This window comes from Cicer arietinum, chromosome 6 (assembly GCF_000331145.2).
Source record: "Cicer arietinum cultivar CDC Frontier isolate Library 1 chromosome 6, Cicar.CDCFrontier_v2.0, whole genome shotgun sequence".
Classification (NCBI taxonomy): domain Eukaryota; kingdom Viridiplantae; phylum Streptophyta; class Magnoliopsida; order Fabales; family Fabaceae; genus Cicer; species Cicer arietinum.
In genome coordinates, this window is record NC_021165.2 from 12,167,791 (window position 1) to 12,188,309 (window position 20,519).

General features: G+C 29.8%; 4 protein-coding genes across 6 annotated transcripts in view; 3 read left to right on the top strand and 1 right to left on the bottom strand.

Moving 5' to 3' along the window:
• Positions 1–1,498, top strand: part of LOC113786971 (homeobox-leucine zipper protein HDG8-like) — a 35,780-nt gene extending 34,282 nt beyond the window's left edge. Inside the window, exons 9-11 of the mRNA XM_027335234.2 lie at positions 2–241; positions 333–422; positions 929–1,498. Coding sequence (XP_027191035.2) covers positions 2–241; positions 333–422; positions 929–1,300 — 702 coding nt within the window. The 3' untranslated portion in view covers positions 1,301–1,498. The remainder of the gene's footprint in view (position 1; positions 242–332; positions 423–928) is intronic.
• Positions 1,499–2,186: 688 nt separating this feature from the next.
• LOC101503420 (transcription factor EAT1-like) lies at positions 2,187–8,370 on the top strand. The gene is given in 5 exon segments (XM_073369425.1): positions 2,187–2,236; positions 6,853–7,114; positions 7,399–7,627; positions 7,630–7,793; positions 7,912–8,370. Coding segments are annotated over 5 exon segments (810 nt in total). The 3' UTR covers positions 8,017–8,370.
• Positions 8,371–11,582: 3,212 nt separating this feature from the next.
• LOC101503759 (transcription factor bHLH91-like) lies at positions 11,583–14,154 on the top strand. The gene is made up of 4 exons (XM_004504582.4): positions 11,583–11,734; positions 12,048–12,999; positions 13,284–13,679; positions 13,797–14,154. Exons 2-4 carry the CDS (start codon positions 12,058–12,060, stop codon positions 13,899–13,901), a joined length of 1,443 nt encoding a protein of 480 aa, XP_004504639.1. The 5' UTR covers positions 11,583–11,734; positions 12,048–12,057; the 3' UTR covers positions 13,902–14,154.
• Positions 14,155–15,300: 1,146 nt separating this feature from the next.
• On the bottom strand, positions 15,301–19,895 carry LOC101505570 (uncharacterized). 3 transcript variants are annotated; one of them, XM_004504589.4, is made up of 11 exons: positions 19,334–19,887; positions 19,024–19,189; positions 18,856–18,912; positions 18,678–18,740; positions 18,512–18,580; positions 18,220–18,312; positions 17,094–17,198; positions 16,936–17,013; positions 16,331–16,459; positions 15,905–16,010; positions 15,301–15,691 (listed from the first exon to the last, which is right to left on the bottom strand). In XM_004504589.4, the coding sequence occupies exons 2-11, from the start codon at positions 19,123–19,125 to the stop codon at positions 15,501–15,503; spliced, it is 993 nt and encodes a 330-aa protein (XP_004504646.1). In that variant the 5' UTR covers positions 19,126–19,189; positions 19,334–19,887; the 3' UTR covers positions 15,301–15,500. The 3 variants fall into 3 exon arrangements, with proteins under 3 accessions (XP_004504646.1, XP_073226142.1, XP_027191426.1); XM_073370041.1 differs by lacking the exon at positions 18,220–18,312 and having other exon boundaries at positions 19,334–19,895; XM_027335625.2 differs by lacking the exon at positions 19,334–19,887 and having other exon boundaries at positions 18,478–18,580; positions 19,024–19,044.
• Between the last annotated feature and the right edge of the window lie 624 nt (positions 19,896–20,519).

Consider the following 20,519-nt stretch of genomic DNA (forward strand, 5'->3'; position numbering starts at 1 on the left):
TGTGATGAAGCTTGGAGAACGTATGTTGAAAATGTATTATGAAGCACTTGACTTGTCAACTAACTTAGACTTTCCACATTTAAATACGTTGGATAGTGACGCCGTTAGAGTATCTGTTCGCAAGTGCACAGATCCAGGGACTGAAAACGGCGTTATCCTAACTGCTTCTAACTCCTTTTGGCTTTCTCTTTCTCCTCGTATTGTTTCTGATTTTTTCAAAGACAATAGTAGAAGACCCGAGGTTATTATTATTTTATTATATCAAATCAAATTACATTTTATTTTATTTTATGCTCAATTTTAATCTTTACAAAATATTTATATTCTTGCAGTGGGATGTTCTTACCAAAAATTATCCAGTGGAGGAGATTCACCGCATCACTAGTGGAATTAACCCTGGGAACTTTACTTCCATTATTCAGGTACTTGTTTATTTTTTAAATTTCTACTTTCAATTCTATTTTATATTTAATTTAGGTTCAAGGATTTAATTCATGTATATGCCATCACAGTGTAAAGTTTCAATTGCAATTGTCCAATCATAAAAGAAATTTGACTTTCATGATTACTAACTTAAAAGATCAAAATTATTCCCTAGTTTAACATTTCAATCATACCCAAAATGAACTTACCTATTTCTCAAAATGAAATTACTTTTTAATGCCATCTTTAATTTTGCTCAGTATGGAAATATATAAATTAATGCAATTTAGACTCATAAAGATCAATAAAATAATTGTTAGACACAAGATTTTGCAACTTGTTGGTTACATATGATTCGTGCATGAACTTATTTGTTAAGTGAATTTAAGTATATTTGATGGAAATAAAACACCATAGCTTGTTAGATTCTGCAGTATGTTGATTATATTATTTATGATTACTTAAATTTCTAACTATAGTTATTGAAATTGTTGATGTGAGGTAGCCTCTACACCCTGCAAGGAATGAAATGAGGATTCTACAAGAATGTTACACACATGCAATGGAATCTGTGTTGGTGTATTGTCCAATAGATGCAGGAACAATGGATTGTATAATAAGAGGAGAAGAAGGTTCTGAAATGATGCCTCTTCTTCCTTCTGGTTTAACAATAACAGGGGATGGTAGATTTTCAGAGACAAAATGTGGACAAGGTAAAACCGAAGGTACGGTTGTGACTTTGTTGTATCAATTGCTCATTGGTAGACCAACTGATATGGATAAACCAGACCTGGGAGCTGTCAACAAAATGAACTCATTTGTTACTTCAGCTGTCGACAAAATCAGAGTTGCTTTGAATTGTGTTGATGATTATTGATTACTCTTTTTTATTTATTTTTCATGATGTACCTTAACTTTTGTTGGGTAAAGACAATTTTAAGTTTTTATTGTGTTCAAACAAATGTATAGTCATTTGTCAAATGACGACAACAATGGTATCTATCATGTTTTCTTAAAGGACATCCCAATTTTATAATAAAGTAAAAGATTCATTTTTTTGATGAAATCTAATTTATATTTGGGAATTGAGGCCGTAAAAGGGAAGAGAATTTTGAGGAGCTTATGGAATTAATTTTCAAACCTTGACCATTTCCTAAAAAGAAGTCAAATAAAATTTTGCTAAAGTTATTAGAAAAGTAGATTATCAATACTTTTCCTTTGTATGTTTAATTATGTTCATATAAAAATGAAAAAGAAGCATATAACTAATAAGGAGTACAATAATGAAAAATCTAGAGTCTTGATATGGTGTATTTTGTTCCATTCACCAGAGTGAAAAATATCAAAGTTATGTTCTGAAATGTTTTTCTTTAAAACTATTGGTTTGGGTGGTTAGTTAATCCCTCTCCAATTTTTTTATTTATTTCGAAATTTTTATTTGTTATTACATTGTATATGAATTTTGATTATGTCTTGTACTCTCATTTATATGTGTGTTTGTTTTGCTTCCTCGGAAAAATTAATAAAATAAATAATAACAAGAGTATTAATTAATAATATTTTACAAAACCACAAATAGAACAAGTTAAATATACATATCATGACTCAATGTATTCAATCATTTGATTCATGTAGCACGAAATCGTTTGAACTACGTCGGACTAAATGTCCACAAGTAAATAAATAAATAAATTAAATGAAAAATAGTTGAAACAAACATGGTGTTTAATTGAACCACAATTCAATGAGACTATTATAGAGGTATGTGGGGTGGTTGGGCTGAATCGGTTGTGGGTGATTTGTTGATGTTTCGGTTTTTGTTAATTTTTTCGGCTGGTTCTTCTCTTATTAGAGTTGTTTGAATTGGGAGTGTCGTAGGATCAATAGTATCCCTGAGAATTTTCGATTTTGGCTGAGGTTGGTCTTCCCTGTAGTTTTCTTTTACTTTTTATGTTCTTGTTTGATGTGCGCTTTTAAGTACTTCTTTTGGTATTCATTTATTATATATTATATTTTTTTTCTCTATTTTTATTTAAATTAATAAATAGTATTAACTTCAATTTCAATTTAACGTAAATTTAGTCGATCACATGAGTATTTACTAAGATTTGATATTACCATTTAGATTGATTTTGTTATCTTTTAGTCATTTTTTTTAATTTAACGCATTATTAATTTAAATATTTTCGATATGTAATTTAAATATCAATTTTAGTGAATGGATATTTTTCTTGTAAAAGAAATTGTTACAATGTTAACAATTTTTTATAGAATATAACTTTTGCCGGTAAGACTAATGAATAATATATAAGTAATTTTATCACACAATAGTTCTTCTAAAGAGATTATTTTAAATGTGTAAAAAAAAACTAGTTGTTTTTAGAAAGAACAATTCAGGACATATTTTCAAATTTTAACAAATACAAATAATAACTCAATTTAAATAAAATAATTTAAAAGTGAAATTACTTTAAAAAAAATATAATTGACTTCACTTACTTTTACTTATATATATATTTTTTAAAATCAAAATGAAATATATTCAGAGAATAAACACTGCACAACACAGAAAATATTATAATCTTCCCTATACCTATTACAAATTACATTTCTTAAAAAAGAATTGGAGCAATACAAGAAACCAATATTGATCTCTTTACTACAAAAAAAAAAAAAAGATGCAGAAAAAAGAAAAAGGCTTAATTGCATTTTTGGTCCCCTATTATAGGTGAAAATTGAAAGTAGTCCCCCCATTTTGTTTCTCCCCGGTTTTAGTCCCCCAAACAGAATTTGAGTCCAACTCATGATGAGTTGTCATTTTTTAATGACGCGTCAATAAAAAGCTGACGTGGCAGACGCATACGTGGAATAAACTTATTATTATATTATTTCTGATTAAAAAATATAATTTATATTTTTAAAAATCATTATTATAATTGTTAAAAATCATTATTACAAATAAAATTTATTTGTTAAAATTAAATTAAAAGAAAAAACACCTAAAATCAAAAATCCTAAACAAATCAAAATCAAAAGGATTCACTCATGAACACTAAAATCATTCTGAACCCTAAAATCATGAATCCTTTGTTCAATCGTTTTCATCACTGATTCGTTTTCATCACTGATTCGTTTGTGTGCGCTGAATCGTTCGCGTTCGTGTGCGTTTTCAATCGTTGTGTTCGCGTTCGTGTGCGCTGGATCGTTCGCGTTCGCGTTCGTTTTCATCATTGACTCGTTGAAACCACTGACTGGTTCTGCTTGTTTAGAGTTCTGGTTCTTGTTCTAGTTTAGTTTAGAGTTCTTGTTCTGGTTCTGCTTGTTGTAGTTTATTGATGTTCTGCTTGTTGTAGTTTGTTGATGGTTTTGTTCTGGTTCTGCTTGTTCTAGTTTTGTTCAGTTATGGTTCTAGTTCTGTTCTGCTTGTTGTAGTTTGTTGATGTTCTGTTCTGGTTCTGCTTGTTGTAGTTTGTTGATGGTTCTGTTCTGGTTCTGCTTGTTGATGGTTCTGTTCTGATTATGTTCATGGTTTAGTTCTGTTTTGGTTCTGGTTCTGCATATGGTTTAGTTCTGTTTTGGTTCTGGTTCTGGTTCTTGTTCGTTTCTGTTTTGGTTTAGTTCTGTTTTGGTTCTGGTTTGGTTCTGGTTCTGCTAGATTTGATGGTTCTGTTTTGGTTTAGTTCTGGTTTGGTTCTGCTAGATTTGATGGTTCTGTTTTGGTTTAGTTCTGGATTACTTTGTTCTAATTTTGTTGTAGTTTGGTTCTGGTTCAGCCACATGCTTTATTTTGTTCTAATTTTGTAGTTTGAATCCTTTTGATTTTGATTTGTTTAGTATTTTTTATTTTAGGTGTTTTTTCTTTTAATTTAATTTTAACAAATAAATTTTATTTGTAATAATGATTTTTAACAATTATAATAATGATTTTTAAAAATATAAATTATATTTTTTAATCAGAAATTATATAATAATAAGTTTATTCCACGTATGCGTCTGCCACATCAGCTTTTTTATTGACACATCATTAAAAAAATGACAACTCATCATGATTTGGACTCAAATTCTGTTTGGGGGACTAAAACTGGGGAGAAACAAAATGGGGGACTACTTTCAATTTTCACCTATAATAGGTGGACCAAAAATGCAATTAAGCCAAAGAAAAATAATACTATTATCGGGAAAAGGGTGATGGGGATAAATATCTTCCTTCTCTGAGGGACCACAACCATTGTTAGTTTTACATTTTAGAATTCAACTAACGCGTTTTCTTCTACAATTACGTTTTGTGTGAACCATCATAATATTATTTTTCTCTCCCTCTTTTCCAATTCTTCTACATGATATCGAAATCTTAAATTATTTTTTATTTTTATTTTTATTTTTAAGATATGACAAAATTTGAGTGTATAAAATAAATAATATTCATTTTTATATAAAACAAATTATATATATATATAAATAATGCTTTACATCAATTTTTATGATTTATTTGTTTAAACAAAATAGAGAAAGTATATGCATGCATCATTTGCGGTTCACACATATAGTTGAATTATACATGTTGTGACTTCGTTTTAAATTTTGTAATTAATATGTTATACATAAATTTTGTAATTAATAGGTTTTATGTAAATGTTATTAATAAATGTTTAATAAAGTTAATGGTTCTATCTGATTTTACATAAATGTATGTAATACGTAAATTCTATAGTAAATCTTCAATGAATTTAAAGGTTTATTTATTTATTTATTTTTATATTTATTTTTAAAATGTTTTTATTTTTACTTATTAATAAGTAAAACATTGTAATAGAAAAAATATTAGTTTTTGAAAATAATTCTTTCAACATTTTTATTATTTTTAAAAATGTTGATAATTATTTACTTTAAGAATCTTTTCTCTTTTTACTAACAAATAAAATTAACGTAAATTTGTAAAGTTAAAAATATTTTCACCAAAAAGCCTAGAGTTGTTAACTTTTATTGACAATTGTATTATTAAGACGGGTCATGCTAAAAAGTGATATTTTCTACATAAAGTTTTATTATAATTTTCATTTTATATTATTTCACAAATATTTTTAGAGTATTCGTTAGTATTTATTTATTTTTAAAGGCACTCATCAATATACAATATTTTCCACTTGCCCCAAATATATTGAACATTGGTCATCTGCATATTACTCAATTTAATTTGGGAGACATGACAACAATTTGTTGTATATCAATTTAGTGCAATATTATAAGCAAAAACAAACAGGGTACTGCTATAAAAAATAATATTATTGAAAACTAAAATAAAATAGAAAGGAATATATTTTGTTTTTTTATAAAATATTAAAATATTTTATTTGTATTATATTTTATATCAAAATTTGTATTTTAATAATTTTACTCTAAAAAGATTGACAACATTTAATTTAATCTAGGTATTTCAATAATTTTACTCTAAAAAGACCGACAACGTTTAATTCAATCTAGAAAAATTCTCAAATTGATGGAGAAAAGTACGATCAAATATTTATATGTAATCTGAATTTTATATTATAAAAAGATTTGTTACTAATATGTGGTCCCAAACAATCTCACTTTTAATTTCTTTGTAACTAGTAGGTTTGTTACTGGTCACAAGTTGTTGTAAAATGGTATACTAAGTACAGCTTAGATGATAGTCATATAAGTATTTGATATATTTAAATGTGAATTTAAACCAATAATATTATTCTATCTTTGTATTTAGTGTGTGAGTTTTATTGATAAATTATTTAAAATAAAAATAAAATAAAAAAAGAAAGAAAAACAGTTTTAGATGTGACTAAATGAGCAAGTGGTCCCAACTCCCAAGAAGAGATAATATGAGTGCATTTCTTGTAACTGAATGACCCCTTTACCTTGACCCAAAAAACAGAAAAACCTTTTTTTTAAGAAAATTCTATTTACAAAATATTATAAGGTATTTCACTTACTTTCAGGGACATATATCCCTTTATAAGTATCATCCTTCTTCCTACCTCTTTCTACATTGTCTCACCACAAACTCTTTTATTGAGTTTGTAAACCACACTCAAACAAGAGAGGGAGAGACACTCTCAAATTCTCCATTTTGAAATTGTTATCTATTGTTTATTTCCTTCTAATATAGGTAATTAATTATTCACAACTACAAACAATTACAAGTTATTACTTTCAATTTTTTAAAATTTGATCCTAGAACAACCTTTCACCAAAACAAGATTCAAATCATAAATTCTCAAATATAATTATTCATTGAATGTTCAAAAGAGATGGTCTTTTTCTGGTGATTGATATGTGATATTTAACTGGTTATTCTGTTTTTAACTTTTATTATTTTTGGGGTCCTTTCTTTTGTGTTAATTAAATATGCATTCATAAGGTATGTTCTGTTAATTTATGTTCTGATTTCCTCAGAGAATTGTTTCAATCTCTCCCTCGAGGATATAGTTTGCCGATGAGCTCAAGGAATGGTTCTCTTTTTGGTGGAGGGGATGAGATGGAAGGAGATGGTAGCCAGCTTGATATGGGAGTGCTGGAATTCAATAGGGTCACTGCTTCTGTTGGCAAAGGAAGGGGAGGAAAAGCTACCGAACATTTTGCAACTGAGAAACAAAGAAGAGAGCAATTGAATGGAAAATACAAAATTTTGAGGAGTCTCATCCCAAATCCCACCAAGGTAAACAAAAATAAGCATCTATGAATTTTTTTAACCATTTAAAATTCAAGTAAACCTTCAATTTATTCTCTAAATTATCGCTCTCTTCTATTTGGTCCTTGAACTATAAAAACATAAGCAGTCATTAAAATATTGTTAACCTATCAAGTTAGGCATTCAGTAGCTTTAAAAATGGGAGATAGAAGATCGATTGAATATAGTTTATCGACTAATTATATTTCTTTCATTTATAAAACTTTATCTATGAATTGATATAATTAATATGTAGATTTGGTGTAATGCAGATTGATAGAGCATCAGTGTTGGGAGATGCTATTGAGTATATAAGAGAACTAGTTAGAACAAAGAATGAGCTGACATTATTGGTTGAGAGGAAAAGACATGGGAGGGAAATGAGCAAGAGACTTAAAACTGAAGATGATGCTGCAGAAAGCTGTAATATAAAGCCTTTTGGTGATGCAGATGGAAGCATAAGGACCTCATGGCTGCAGAGGAAATCCAAAGACAGTGCGGTTATGTCCGGATTATTGATAATGATGTTACGATCAAACTGATTCAGAGGAAGAAGGTTAATTGCTTGCTGTTTGTTTCCAAGGTTTTGGATGAACTTCAGTTGGAACTTTACCATGTTGCAGGTGGATTTGTTGGTGAATATTTTAGCTTCTTGCTCAAAAGCAAGGTTAGTAGTATTTCTTAATACATAAAAACCAAGTAATATTTTATAAAATAATATTATGAATAGAATTATCATATTGTTTTGGTTGTATATTTAACTATGAGATGTTTCATTGATGCAGGTAATTGAAGGTTCATCAGTGTATCCAAGTGCCATAGCCAACAGGGTGATTGATGTTTTGGACACTCAATATGCAGCAGTTGTTCCAATTTTAAGTAGGCTATAGCTATTAGAGATGAGCAGGAACCAAATGTCTCTATTATACTTGGCACTGACATGAATGCGACAATTTAGAAAAGTGATTATGATAATAGTGATAGTAATAATTTCATGGGGACAACTAGGATATGTTGAAATTTATAAGTTCAATAGTTTCTTTATTCTTAGTACATCTTATTTTGCTATTTTAGTTTAGCTTTAGCAGCCATTATGTATGTTATTTTGTCTCTGGTGGTTAGTTGAGTCATACTTTTACCTTTTCTGTTTGGCAAATAACTACTTTGCTTCATTGCTTTTTAAGTTATAATTGTTGCTTGTTATTTTCCATTTCAATGAAATTTGTCTTTGATAATAAATTGGATTGATTCTGTAAAAAAATGGACTGGTCCCCAGTTAAAACACAAATTCTTGTTGTCCCCTCAAAATCTTAGCAAATTGAATTAATTAATTTTTTAAAACCTTATAGTCAAAACATACAAACCATAAGTAATACAGATTTCACTAAAATAATTATATAAAAAAAACTATTTTTTTCCTCTTCAAATCCTAAATTCCCATCCTAAACTTTTAAAATATTTTATATTCTAAATTCATCATAAATATCTAAATAGAATAGAAAATGAAGATTTTCATTGCAGCAAGGGGTATCAGTTAAAAATAATTTTAACTTATTTTCGCTTTGCTTCTATTATAATTTTAGATTAGCTGTCTCTTACGCACTGTAGAATTAAATTTTGAAGTGAGATGCATCATCTTATAAGTCTCTTGTCATACTATTTCTACTATATGACTCTCAAATCAATACAAAAACATATTTTATGATGGTACTCGAAGCAATATAATAATAATAATAATAATAATAATAATAATAATAATAATAATAATAATAATAATAATAATAATAATAATAATAATAATAATAATAATAATAATAAAGCAAATGTTAAAAAGAAAATTTTCACCTTGAAATAAAGAATAAATAATAATAACATATGGGTGAGCAAATGAAGAAATTTCGGTCTATGGGTAATTACACAAACTATATTCGCTTCGCCTAACATCTTCTCAGTATTCCACCTAGGCATTCACTATCATCTGCAAGTATTGCTAAATTTAACTACATAATGTATTGGCCTATACTTGTCGGTAACTATCGAAGAATGATCAGATGACAGCCAATGCGATTACAAAATCCCTTGCCAATGTTGCAGATAGATATTTCCTTCTGACTATAAAAGAAGGTTTTCCGGGAAAAGGGAAAAGGTCACCTCCAAGATATTGGGCATTTGGGATGACAAGGGTTGGACAGTTCAATTGGCTAGAGTTAAGAGTTAAAGTAGTTAAAAGATTGGGGTTCAAATCCTCAAGAAAGAGAAAATGTTAACATAACAACTAATGTATTAACATTTACCTATTCAAAAAAATGGTTAGAGAACAAGTAATGTTATAAACTTCCCCAGGTCAATATCTGAGCAACAAAACCATATATGTCAAAGATCGTTAATACCACATATCTGGTAGCGTTTATCCCACCAACAGCCAGTAAGCCAATGGGGATAAGGCATTGTTATAAGTTAGTTTAACCTACCAATATGCATGGAGATAAATATCTCTGAGGGACCACAACCATTGTAGAATTCAACTAACGCGTTTTCTTCTACAATCACGTTTTGTGTGAACCATCGTAATATTATTTTTCTCTCCCTCTTTTCCAACTCTTCTACATAATATCGGAATCTTAAATTATTTTTTATTTTTATTTTTATTTTTAAGATATGACAAAATTTGAGTGTATAAAATAAATAATATTCATTTTTAATTAAAACAAATTATATATATATATATATATATATATATATATATATAATGCTTTACATCAATTTTTATGATTTGTTTGTTTAAACAAAATAGAGAAAGTATATGCATGCATCATTTGCCGTTGACACATATAGTTGAATTATACATGTTGTGACTTCGTTTTAAATTTTGAAATTAATATGTTATACATAAATTTTGTAATTAATAGGTTTTATGTAAATTTTATTAATAAATGTTTAATAAAGTTAATGGTTCTATCTGATTTTACATAAATGTATGTAATACGTAAATTCTATAGTAAATCTTCAATGAATTTAAAGGTTTATTTATTTATTTATTTATTTTTATATTTATTTTTAAAATGTTTTTATTTTTACTTATTAATAAGAATATAAGAGACTTTAAAGTAAAACATTCTAATAGAAAAAATATTAGTTTTTGAAAATAATTCTTTCAACATTTTTATTATTTTTAAAAAGGTTGATAATTATTTACTTTAAGAACCTTTTATCTTTTTACTAACAAATAAAATCAACGTAAATTTGTAAAGTTAAAAATATTTTCACCAAAAAGTCTAAAGTTGTTAACTTTTATTGACAATTGTATTATTAAGACAGTCATGCTAAAAAGTAATATTTTCTACATAAAGTTTTATTATAATTTTCATTTTATATTATTTCACAAATATTTTTAGAGTATTCGTTAGTATTTATTTATTTTTAAAGGCACTCATCAATATACAATATTTTCCACGTGCCCCAAATTATATTGAACATTGGTCATCTGCATATTACTCAATTTAATTTGGGAGACATGACAACAATTTGTTGTATATCAATTTAGTGCAATATTATAAGCAAAAACAAACAGGGTACTGCTATAAAAAATAATATTATTGAAAAATAAAATAAAATAAAATAGAAAGGAATATATTTTGTTTTTTTATAAAATATTAAAATATTTTATTTGTATTATATTTTATATCAAAATTTGTATTTTAATAATTTTACTCTAAAAAGATTGACAACATTTAATTTAATCTAAGTATTTCAATAATTTTACTCTAAAAAGACCGACAACGTTTAATTCAATCTAGAAAAATTCTCAAGTTGATGGAGAAAAGTACGATCAAATGTTTATATGTAATCTGAATTTTATATTATACTTTTTAAGTTCAATTCAACACCATCAATAATTATATAATAGATTGGATATCATTTGAAATCATAATTTGATTTTAAATTATTGTTAATATGCGAGTCTTATTACATTTGTAGGTTTCACTTTCTATTTCGTGATAAAAAAGAAAATACATATTAGAAAAGATTTGTTACTAAGATGTGGTCCCAAACAATCTCACTTTTAATTTCTTTGTAACTAGTAGGTTTGTTACTGATCACAAGTTTTTGTAAAATGGTATACTAAGTACAGCTTAGATGATAGTCATATAAATGTTTGATATATTTAAATGTGAATTTAAACCAATAATATTATTCTATCTTTGTATTTAATGTGTGAGTTTTATTGATAAATTCTTAAAAAAAAGAAGAAGAAGAAGAAGAAAAACAGTTTTAGATGTGACTAAATGAGCAAGTGGTCCCAACTCCCAAGAAGAAATAATATGAGTGCATTTCTTGTAACTGAATGACCCATTTTCCTTGACCCAAAAAACAGAAAAACCTTTTTTTATGAAAATCCTATTTACAAAATATTATAAGGTATTTCACTTACTTTCAGGGACATATATCCCTTTATAAGTATCATCCTTCTTCCTACCTCTTTCTACATTGTCTCACCACAAACTCTTTTATTGAGTTTGTAAACCACACTCAAACAAGAGAGGGAGAGACACTCTCAAATTCTCCATTTTGAAATTGTTATCTATTGTTTATTTCCTTCTAATATAGGTAATTAATTAATCACAACTACAAACAATTACAAGTTATTACTTTCAATTTTTTAAAATTTGATCCTAGAACAACCTTTCACCAAAACAAGATTCAAATCGTAAATTCTCAAATATAATTATTCATTGAATGTTCAAAAGAGATGGTCTGTTTCTGGTGATTGACATGTGATATTTAACTGGTTATTCTGTTTTTAACTTTTATTATTTTTGGGGTCCTTTCTTTTGTGTTAATTAAATATGCATTCATATGGTATGTTCTGATTTCCTTATATTAAAGTTCTGATTCTGTTAATTTATGTCAACTATTGCAGACAAATACCAATGAGTTCAGGTTCAGGAGACAGGCAAAATATGCATGATCAAACTGATTGCTTTGATCCCAACACAATGGCAGAAGATGTAAACTTTTCTCAAATTCTGCAAAATCAAACCACAAACAGCAATAATAGCCTTGAAGAGAATTTGAGGCCTTCTATGAATGAAGTTTCCACTTTGACAAATGGACTCACTCTCTCATCCATAGACATTGAACAACAAAATCTTGGTTTGAACATAGGGAACTCCTACAACAACAACATGGATAACCATTTGGTGCAAGAAGTGTATCAGCACTCAACTTGGGACTCTAGTGTTCAAGAAATGCAAGATATTTGCTATGCTAATCACCAAGAACACCACCAACTACATGAACAACATTTTCAACAAATTGTTGAGGCACAAAACTGCAGCCAAAGCTACAATCCCTCTTCTATACTTGACCCTCCTTACCCTTCACCAGATCTATTAAACCTTCTCCACTTACCTAGATGTTCAGCTTCATCTTTGCTCACAAATCCATCCAACATTTGCATCACAAACTCAACTCAGAAAACACCCAATTTTCAGAGTTCAATGAATTTTCTTGGTGACCTTCCAATAGGATCAGACAACATAAGTGGATCCTCAGTTCTTTACGATCCTCTTTTTCATTTGAACCTTCCTCCACAGCCTCCAGCCCTCAGAGAATTGTTTCAATCTCTCCCTCGAGGATATAGTTTGCCGACGAGCTCAAGGAATGGTTCTCTTTTTGGTGGAGGGGATGAGATGGAGGGAGATGGTAGCCAGCTTGATATGGGAGTGCTGGAATTCAATAGGGTCACTGCTTCTGTTGGCAAAGGAAGGAGAGGAAAAGCTACCAAACATTTTGCAACTGAGAAACAAAGAAGAGAGCAATTGAATGGAAAATACAAAATTTTGAGGAGTCTCATCCCAAATCCCACCAAGGTAAACAAAAATAAGCATCTATGAATTTTTTTAACCATTTAAAATTCAAGTAAACCTTCAATTTATTCTCTAAATTATCGCTCTCTTCTATTTGGTCCTTGAACTATAAAAACACAAGCAGTCCTTAAAATATTGTTAACCTATCAAGTTAGGCATTCAGTAGCTTTAAAAATGGGAGAAAGAAGATCGATTGAATATAGTTTATCGACTAATTATATTTCTTTCATTTATAAAACTTTATCTATGAATTGATATAATTAATATGTAGATTTGGTGTAATGCAGGTTGATAGAGCATCAGTGGTGGGAGATGCTATTGAGTATATAAGAGAACTAGTTAGAACAAAGAATGAGCTGACATTATTGGTGGAGAGGAAAAGACATGGGAGGGAAATGAGCAAGAGACTTAAAACTGAAGATGATGCTGCAGAAAGCTGTAATATAAAGCCTTTTGGTGATGCAGATGGAAGCATAAGGACCTCATGGCTGCAGAGGAAATCCAAAGACAGTGAGGTTGATGTCCGGATTATTGATAATGATGTTACGATCAAACTGATTCAGAGGAAGAAGGTTAATTGCTTGCTGTTTGTTTCCAAGGTTTTGGATGAACTTCAGTTGGAACTTTGCCATGTTGCAGGTGGACTTGTTGGTGAATATTTTAGCTTCTTGCTCAATAGCAAGGTTAGTAGTATTTCTTAATACATAAAAACCAAGTAATATTTTATAAAATAATATTATGAATAGAATTATCATATTGTTTTGGTTGTATATTTAACTATGAGATGTTCATTGATGCAGGTAATTGAAGGTTCATCAGTATATGCAAGTGCCATAGCCAACAGGGTGATTGATGTTTTGGACACTCAATATGCAGCAGTTGTTCCAAATTTAAGTAGGCTATAGCTATTAGAGATGAGCAGGAACCAAATGTCTCTATTATACTTGGTACTGACATGAATGAGACAATTTAGAAAAGTGATTATGATAATAGTGATAGTAATAATTTCATGGGGACAACTAGGATATGTTGAAATTTATAAGTTCAATAGTTTCTTACTTTGTGTGGTTCATAAGATAGTTTCTTCAATTCTGATGCAAAATTATTGTAGAGTTTTTTATTTGGGTTGATTAATATCAGTTTATTTTTTAACTATGACATGTGTACCTTTTTGTGCCCTCTTTTTTCTTGCTCTTTATTCTTAGTACATCTTATTTTGCTATTTTAGTTTAGCTTTAGCAGGCATTATGTCTGTTATTTTGTCTCTGCTGGTTAGTTGAGTCATACTTTTACCTTTTCTGTTTTGGCAAATAACTACTTTGCTTCATTGATTTAAGTTATAATTGTTGCTTGCTATTTTCCAAAATGGATTGGTCCCCGGTTAAAACACAAATTCTTGTTGTCCCCTCAATATCTTAGCAAATTGAAATAATTAATTTTTTAAAACCTTATAGTCAAAACATACAAACCATAAGAAATGCAAATTTCACTAAAATAATTATATAAAAAAAATAAAATAAAAAAACTATTTTTTCCTCTTCAACTCCTAAATTCCCATGCTAAACTTTTAAAATATTTTATATTCTAAATTCATCATAAATATCTAAATATTGGAATAGAAAATGAGGATTTTCATTGCAGCAAGGGGCATCAGTTAAGAATAATTTTAACTTATTTTCGCTTTGCTTCTATTATAATTTCAGATTAGCTGTCTCTTACGCACTGTAGAATTAATGCATCATCTTATAAGTCTCTTGTCATACTATTTGTACTATATGACTCTCAAATCAATACAAAAACATCTTTTATGATGGTACTCGAAGCAATGAAATAATAATAATAATAATAATAATAATAATAATAATAATAATAATAATAATAATAATTCAAATATTAAAAAGAAAATTTTCACCTTGAAATAAAGAATAAATAATAATAACATATGGGTGAGCAAATGAAGAAATTTCGGTCTATGGGTAATTCCACAAACTATATTCCCTTCGCCTAACATCTTCTCAGTATTCCACCTAGGCATTCACTATCATCTGCAAGTATTGCTAAATTTAACTACATAATGTATTGGCCTATACTTGTCGGTAACTATCGAAGAATGATCAGATGACAGCCAATGCGATTACAAAATCCCTTGCCAATGTTGCAGATAGATATTTCCTTCTGACTATAAAAGAAGGTTTTCCGGGAAAAGGGAAAAGGTCACCTCCAAGATATTGGGCATTTGGGATGACAAGGGTTGGACAGTTCAATTGGTTAGAGTTAAGAGTTAAAGTAGTTAAAAGATTGGGGTTCAAATCCTCAAGAAAGAGAAAATGTTAATATAACAACTAATGTATTAACATTTACCTATTCAAAAAAAAGATAACGGCATGCCGAGGGAAAATTGCACACAGAAAAATGGTCAGAGAACAAGTAATGTTATAAACTTCCCCAGGTCAATATCTGAGCAACAAAACCATATATGTCAAAGATCGTTAATACCACAAAATTCATCTCCATGACTTCCAGGCTTTGTTAACTTTGTTAGCAACATATCTGGTAGCGTTTACCCCACCAACAGCCAGTAAGCCAGATATGGCCTGCCTTGCACTCGAAACCATTACCTTTCGCCTCAGAATTCTCTGCAAGCAATTTGCATCCCCTTCTCTTGATCTAATTTTGGTATCATTTATGATTCTACCTGAAAACATAGCCCTTTTTTTCTCAAAATATGACATACATAAGATCCCTATTAAGAGGTACAACGTTACCAACACATCATCAACTACCATCTAAAAATTCAAAAGTACTATAAAGATAATCATTTTCGGTTTGCTGACAACTATTGGTTGATTTGAACTTCAAGAATACTAGGAATTGAAACAATAATTCACAAAGCATACTACAAACATACCAGTTTGACTTGATTTCATATCCCCTCCTTGCTTCATGCACATCTGGCTTCTGATTGATGGAGGAAGAGCAGAAACTAGAGAGCAAGAAACTGATAAGTCACAATCCTGTTTTACAAAACAAAAGAAGCTACTTTACTTGGTATGTCCACACTAGATGCAACATTATAAAGTACTCCCTTTGTTCCACAATGATTGATACATTTGATCATTTCACACGGATTAAAAAGATGTATAAATGAAAGAGAGAGACTTATACTTTTACTAAATTACTCTTATCAACTATTGGTTTATTCACCTTTGCTATAAATGCAAAGTATATTGGTTTGGTAGTGATGCAAGTAATATTAATTAGAGAGCACAATTGGAAAAAAAAGATATCGTAAATTGTAATTGTCCTATAACGATTAATAACAAATAATAAAGACCTGAGAGACTTGTATTTGGTCATTGACAGTGGACGAAAGCTTCAAGAACTTCTTAGCCTCATATTCTTCAAGAAATGGCTTATACATCGTATGAAATAGATCAAACTGCCCAGTTACAATCTTCTTCACCTGGAAAAATTGTGAACAAGGGATCCTGGGTGAAAATATAAGGCAAAAATAGGATACATGTATTATTGATCTGGCTTCTTCCCACAAAGATGCCACACACAAACACAAACAGTTTTACAAAAGGTGCTGCCTGTCCTTAAGTGAAAGAAAAAAAAAAACGATTTAGAAAGGAATATGTGCAGCAAGTATTTCATCCATTTCGGTCGATAATTTTAATGGTATTAAGTGAAAATCCAGTCAGTTGACCAGAACATCGAGAAATAAGCTATGCAAGAGATACTAATAATAAACTCAGAAAGGAATAAAGAGTTAGCCAGAACTTGTGACCAAACTGACATGTAATCTTCGTAGACACGTATTCTTCACATGAGATGGTAGCAGGTCAAAGTGGCCGTCGGGAATTCAAATATCTTGGAATATTAAAAGAAATGAACAATTGCATACCACAACCTACATAAGTAGCAATCAAAGACTACCTTATTTTTATCCTCAGCAAATAACATGCGCACATCACCCATATATGAAAGACTACAAACTTTAGCATACAGATCAGCCTGCAGGGATACGGTTGAATCATTTCAGTTGTTCCGAGTTCCAACTCCCAAGAAAATCATTTAACAAGAAAGAAGTATACCTCTGTGAATTCTGATGGAAGCAGGAGAAGAGAAGCTGACAACGCAGCTCGCAGGTTATCGGAATTGATGTTGCTTATGTCCAAATTATCAACAACAATATGAACCTGTATCGAATGCATAAAAAGTATAGGCAAAAAGCAGACCTAAGTCAGTTCAAATTATCAGGAAATTAAGGGACCCGGATTTACTAAGCACTAGTGCAGTGTTTCATGAATCGTGGTACAGTTTGGTACATGGTATACAAACAAGTATTTTGTACAGAACTCTTATTGATATGAAGTACGAGGGGTTGACCTAGGTGATTCGCCATGTACAACCAAATTGAATATATTGAATAAAACTCTTATTGCATAAACTTTCAACAATTGAATATATTATTAGCCCATTTAGAAAACTATCTGTGGGCCCACAATTCCTCTATTTTGTTATTTTTCATATCTTCCCGATGCTTATAAGTAGGGTTTTATTTTCACTTTTCCTAATCTTCACGGATAGTACAATTTCAAAAGATGTTACCTGGCACTACTCTATGAATAACAGCCGAATATTTGAGTAAGTTTAAAATGATACTTCAATGATTTTGAATCACAAATGTTCCCAAAAAAGAGGGATTTGGATTTTGATGATACCATATGAATCGGAGAGACCAGAACACCATATAATAGTGTACTGGAGCTACATAAATTCGACTGACGACACAATGTTTAGAAGCAATTACTGTATTCTTAAATCTTCATTGTTAGTCATAGGAAATTATAAATCAGCACAGATGGAAACCATAAATAAAATATCTATATTTTTTCATTCACAAGGGTTATTCATATGAGAAAATTTAGAATCTCATAGATACAATCGGTCAATTGCTTAGAGCTCAGAAAACAGATTAGAAATATGTGAAGTACTCAGGTCCACCTGACAACAGACTGCCTAAGTTTTATGCACTGAGAAGACAAGAATCATTATGCTTTAAAAATCCCTACAAGGCAGCATCACTCATTTGATGAGATTCATCTTTATACTTTTATTGCCTGAACATTTTCTAGGCTATACATAAGTGGTCCAAAATCTGCAAACCAAGAATCAAATGATTTTGCGACATGAAGAGAGGAAAAAATGGTAACATACTGGTTTCTGTAATCTACCACACAAGTAGAATTTTTCCCAATACTGAACATCTCGAAGTAAGTCATGCATTCGAACAACCCCATACTTGAACATCTGCATACATTTTACTTGTGAGGTGCACAGTAAATATAAAAATAAAAAAGGAGTCTTGATTTAACAAATCAACCAAAAATTGTTGTTATGGACAAGTTAAAAGCATGGCAGCTTTCATAAATTTGAAGGTGAGTTAGCAGAAATTGAATAAAGAGTCCAACTTACACGCTTCACTACTGAATCAAAAAGTTGGTAATACCTTTCCGTTCCAATTAACAAAAGCGTTGAAATGTACTCCCACACCAATTCTATCTGCAACATCGGTAATCTACATGTTGCATAGTGAGACATCATCAATATCTAATAAAACCCAATTCAGATATATAAAATTAAATTAAATGAATTGGTAAATTGAGAGCAAATACCAGCCTTTCTCCACCAAGGTGCACCATCCATGATGCATAGTGATGCTTGTTCAATTTCAGATTCTTGATTGATGCCATTGCAAAAACAAGAAAAGGAAAAAAATGAATTAAATTATATGAGTAAGATATCCAACTCATATAGCCAGTCCATAACAAACACATTATTCCAAATCCGTACCTCAGAATGCCATTGTTTGGGATCAGACACGCCAAGAATATAATCAATCATGGTTGTCTACAACGCCAAAAACACAGAAGGGTAAGAAAACAACTTTGGGGGGAGGCCCAGAATGTGGAAGAGAAATAATAAGCGAATAAAATTAATCGGAATATAACAAAAAGGGACCTTGTCATGCTTGGTTGGATGAAGAGATGATCCATAAACACATGCAAAATCAACAGGGGGAAGAACCTGAAGAAAACTTTGAAAGGGTGCTGTATTATCCATATTAATATCAATGATGCTGATACCTAGTACTTAGTGCTGCTACAACGAACAGTGCATGTTCAACCTGAAATCAACATAAAAATCTTGTTAGTGTTGGCCATGGAAGCTCACTCACAGTCACATTAGTATTGTTATCAAAGCTTTGTTAGTGTGGAGTTTCTTCGAACAGTTTAAGTGCATGTGAGTGTGTAAAGATAGAAAAGAGAACCTGTTTCGTTTCCCTCGGTGGATTTTCAATTCCAACAAGTCTTGTTTGAACTCGCAGCGAAAAAGATTCAGGTTGAGATAGTGTCAGCAACCAAATTGAAGGCTTTGAAAAGAAGAGGTTGAAACCGCAGCAAAGCAATGGAGGCAGAGACGCAGCAAAGAAGGAACGAGGTATTTCCTGCTCTTTTTTACTGGTTGGTTTATTATTACTTTTTATATGTTGTCTAATTTTACAAATTGCCATTTTTATATTTATTAGTCAAAATAAATATTTAATTTTAAAATGTTTTACTCTTTTTTTTTTTTCAAATGAGAATGGATTAGGGAGCAAACTATGCCTCAAAGAGAACACCCCAATAACCCAAGCAGAAGAACAAGTAGATCAAGATGGTTTATTTTCCAACCCTATGTTCTCAAAATGCACATTTACATTCGGATATCCAAATGGCATTGAGAGTGAATGAAAAAGAAGCTATCTTAATCTAAGTACAAATAGGATTATTACAATTAACACACACTAAACAAATTAAACATTGATTACACAATGATCTTTGGAGCACTCACGAGTATTTTTTTTTAGCACTCACTAGTACTTCTGGTCGCACCTGCACACATGACTAATAATGCAGGCTAAGGAACCAGCACATTCACATGTTGCCCGACACCATATAATAAGATTCTAAATCAATATTTCGGTTTCTCGAAATAATTGTCGCATTTAACAATTTCACGTAAATTAAAAAAATATGATAAATAAAATAGTGAGAAGAACAATTTTATCAAACAAATTATAAACCATTGAGTGATTTCAATTAATAAATATAAAGTTAAGAGATAATAAATTAGGAGTTAAAATTGCATTGGAAATCAAAGCCGACAATTTTTTCTTTCAAATGCAACAATTATTTCAAAACGAATGGAATAAAAAACAATCTACTTGTTTAGTATTATAATATAACAATAATTTTTTAAAATTAATTTTGCCTATTTAATATAGTTGAAAATATATTCAAATTCAAGATTTTTTTTTTTTTTTCATACACAATAGTGTGATTTTTATTACTAGACTCTAAAAAAAAATGGAAGTTATTTAAGACACCAACATAAGTCCTTTTTCTACTGCATGTTGAAAATCCGATTGTTTGAGTTTAAAAAAGTCATTTTAAACAAACAACTTTTTTACAAAA

Excerpts from the sequence above, each read along its gene's own strand:
- LOC101503759 (XM_004504582.4), top strand. The coding sequence starts at position 12,058 with ATGAGTTCAGGTTCAGGAGACAGGCAAAATATGCATGATCAAACTGAT. Across the intron at positions 13,000-13,283 it reads TCATCCCAAATCCCACCAAG|GTTGATAGAGCATCAGTGGT; the intron begins GTAAACAAAAAT and ends GGTGTAATGCAG. Across the intron at positions 13,680-13,796 it reads GCTTCTTGCTCAATAGCAAG|GTAATTGAAGGTTCATCAGT; the intron begins GTTAGTAGTATT and ends TCATTGATGCAG.
- LOC101505570 (XM_004504589.4), bottom strand. The coding sequence starts at position 19,125 with ATGGATAATACAGCACCCTTTCAAAGTTTTCTTCAGGTTCTTCCCCCT. Across the intron at positions 17,199-18,219 it reads GTGGTAGATTACAGAAACCA|GTTCATATTGTTGTTGATAA; the intron begins GTATGTTACCAT and ends CATTCGATACAG. Across the intron at positions 16,011-16,330 it reads ACCAAATACAAGTCTCTCAG|GATTGTGACTTATCAGTTTC; the intron begins GTCTTTATTATT and ends TTTGTAAAACAG.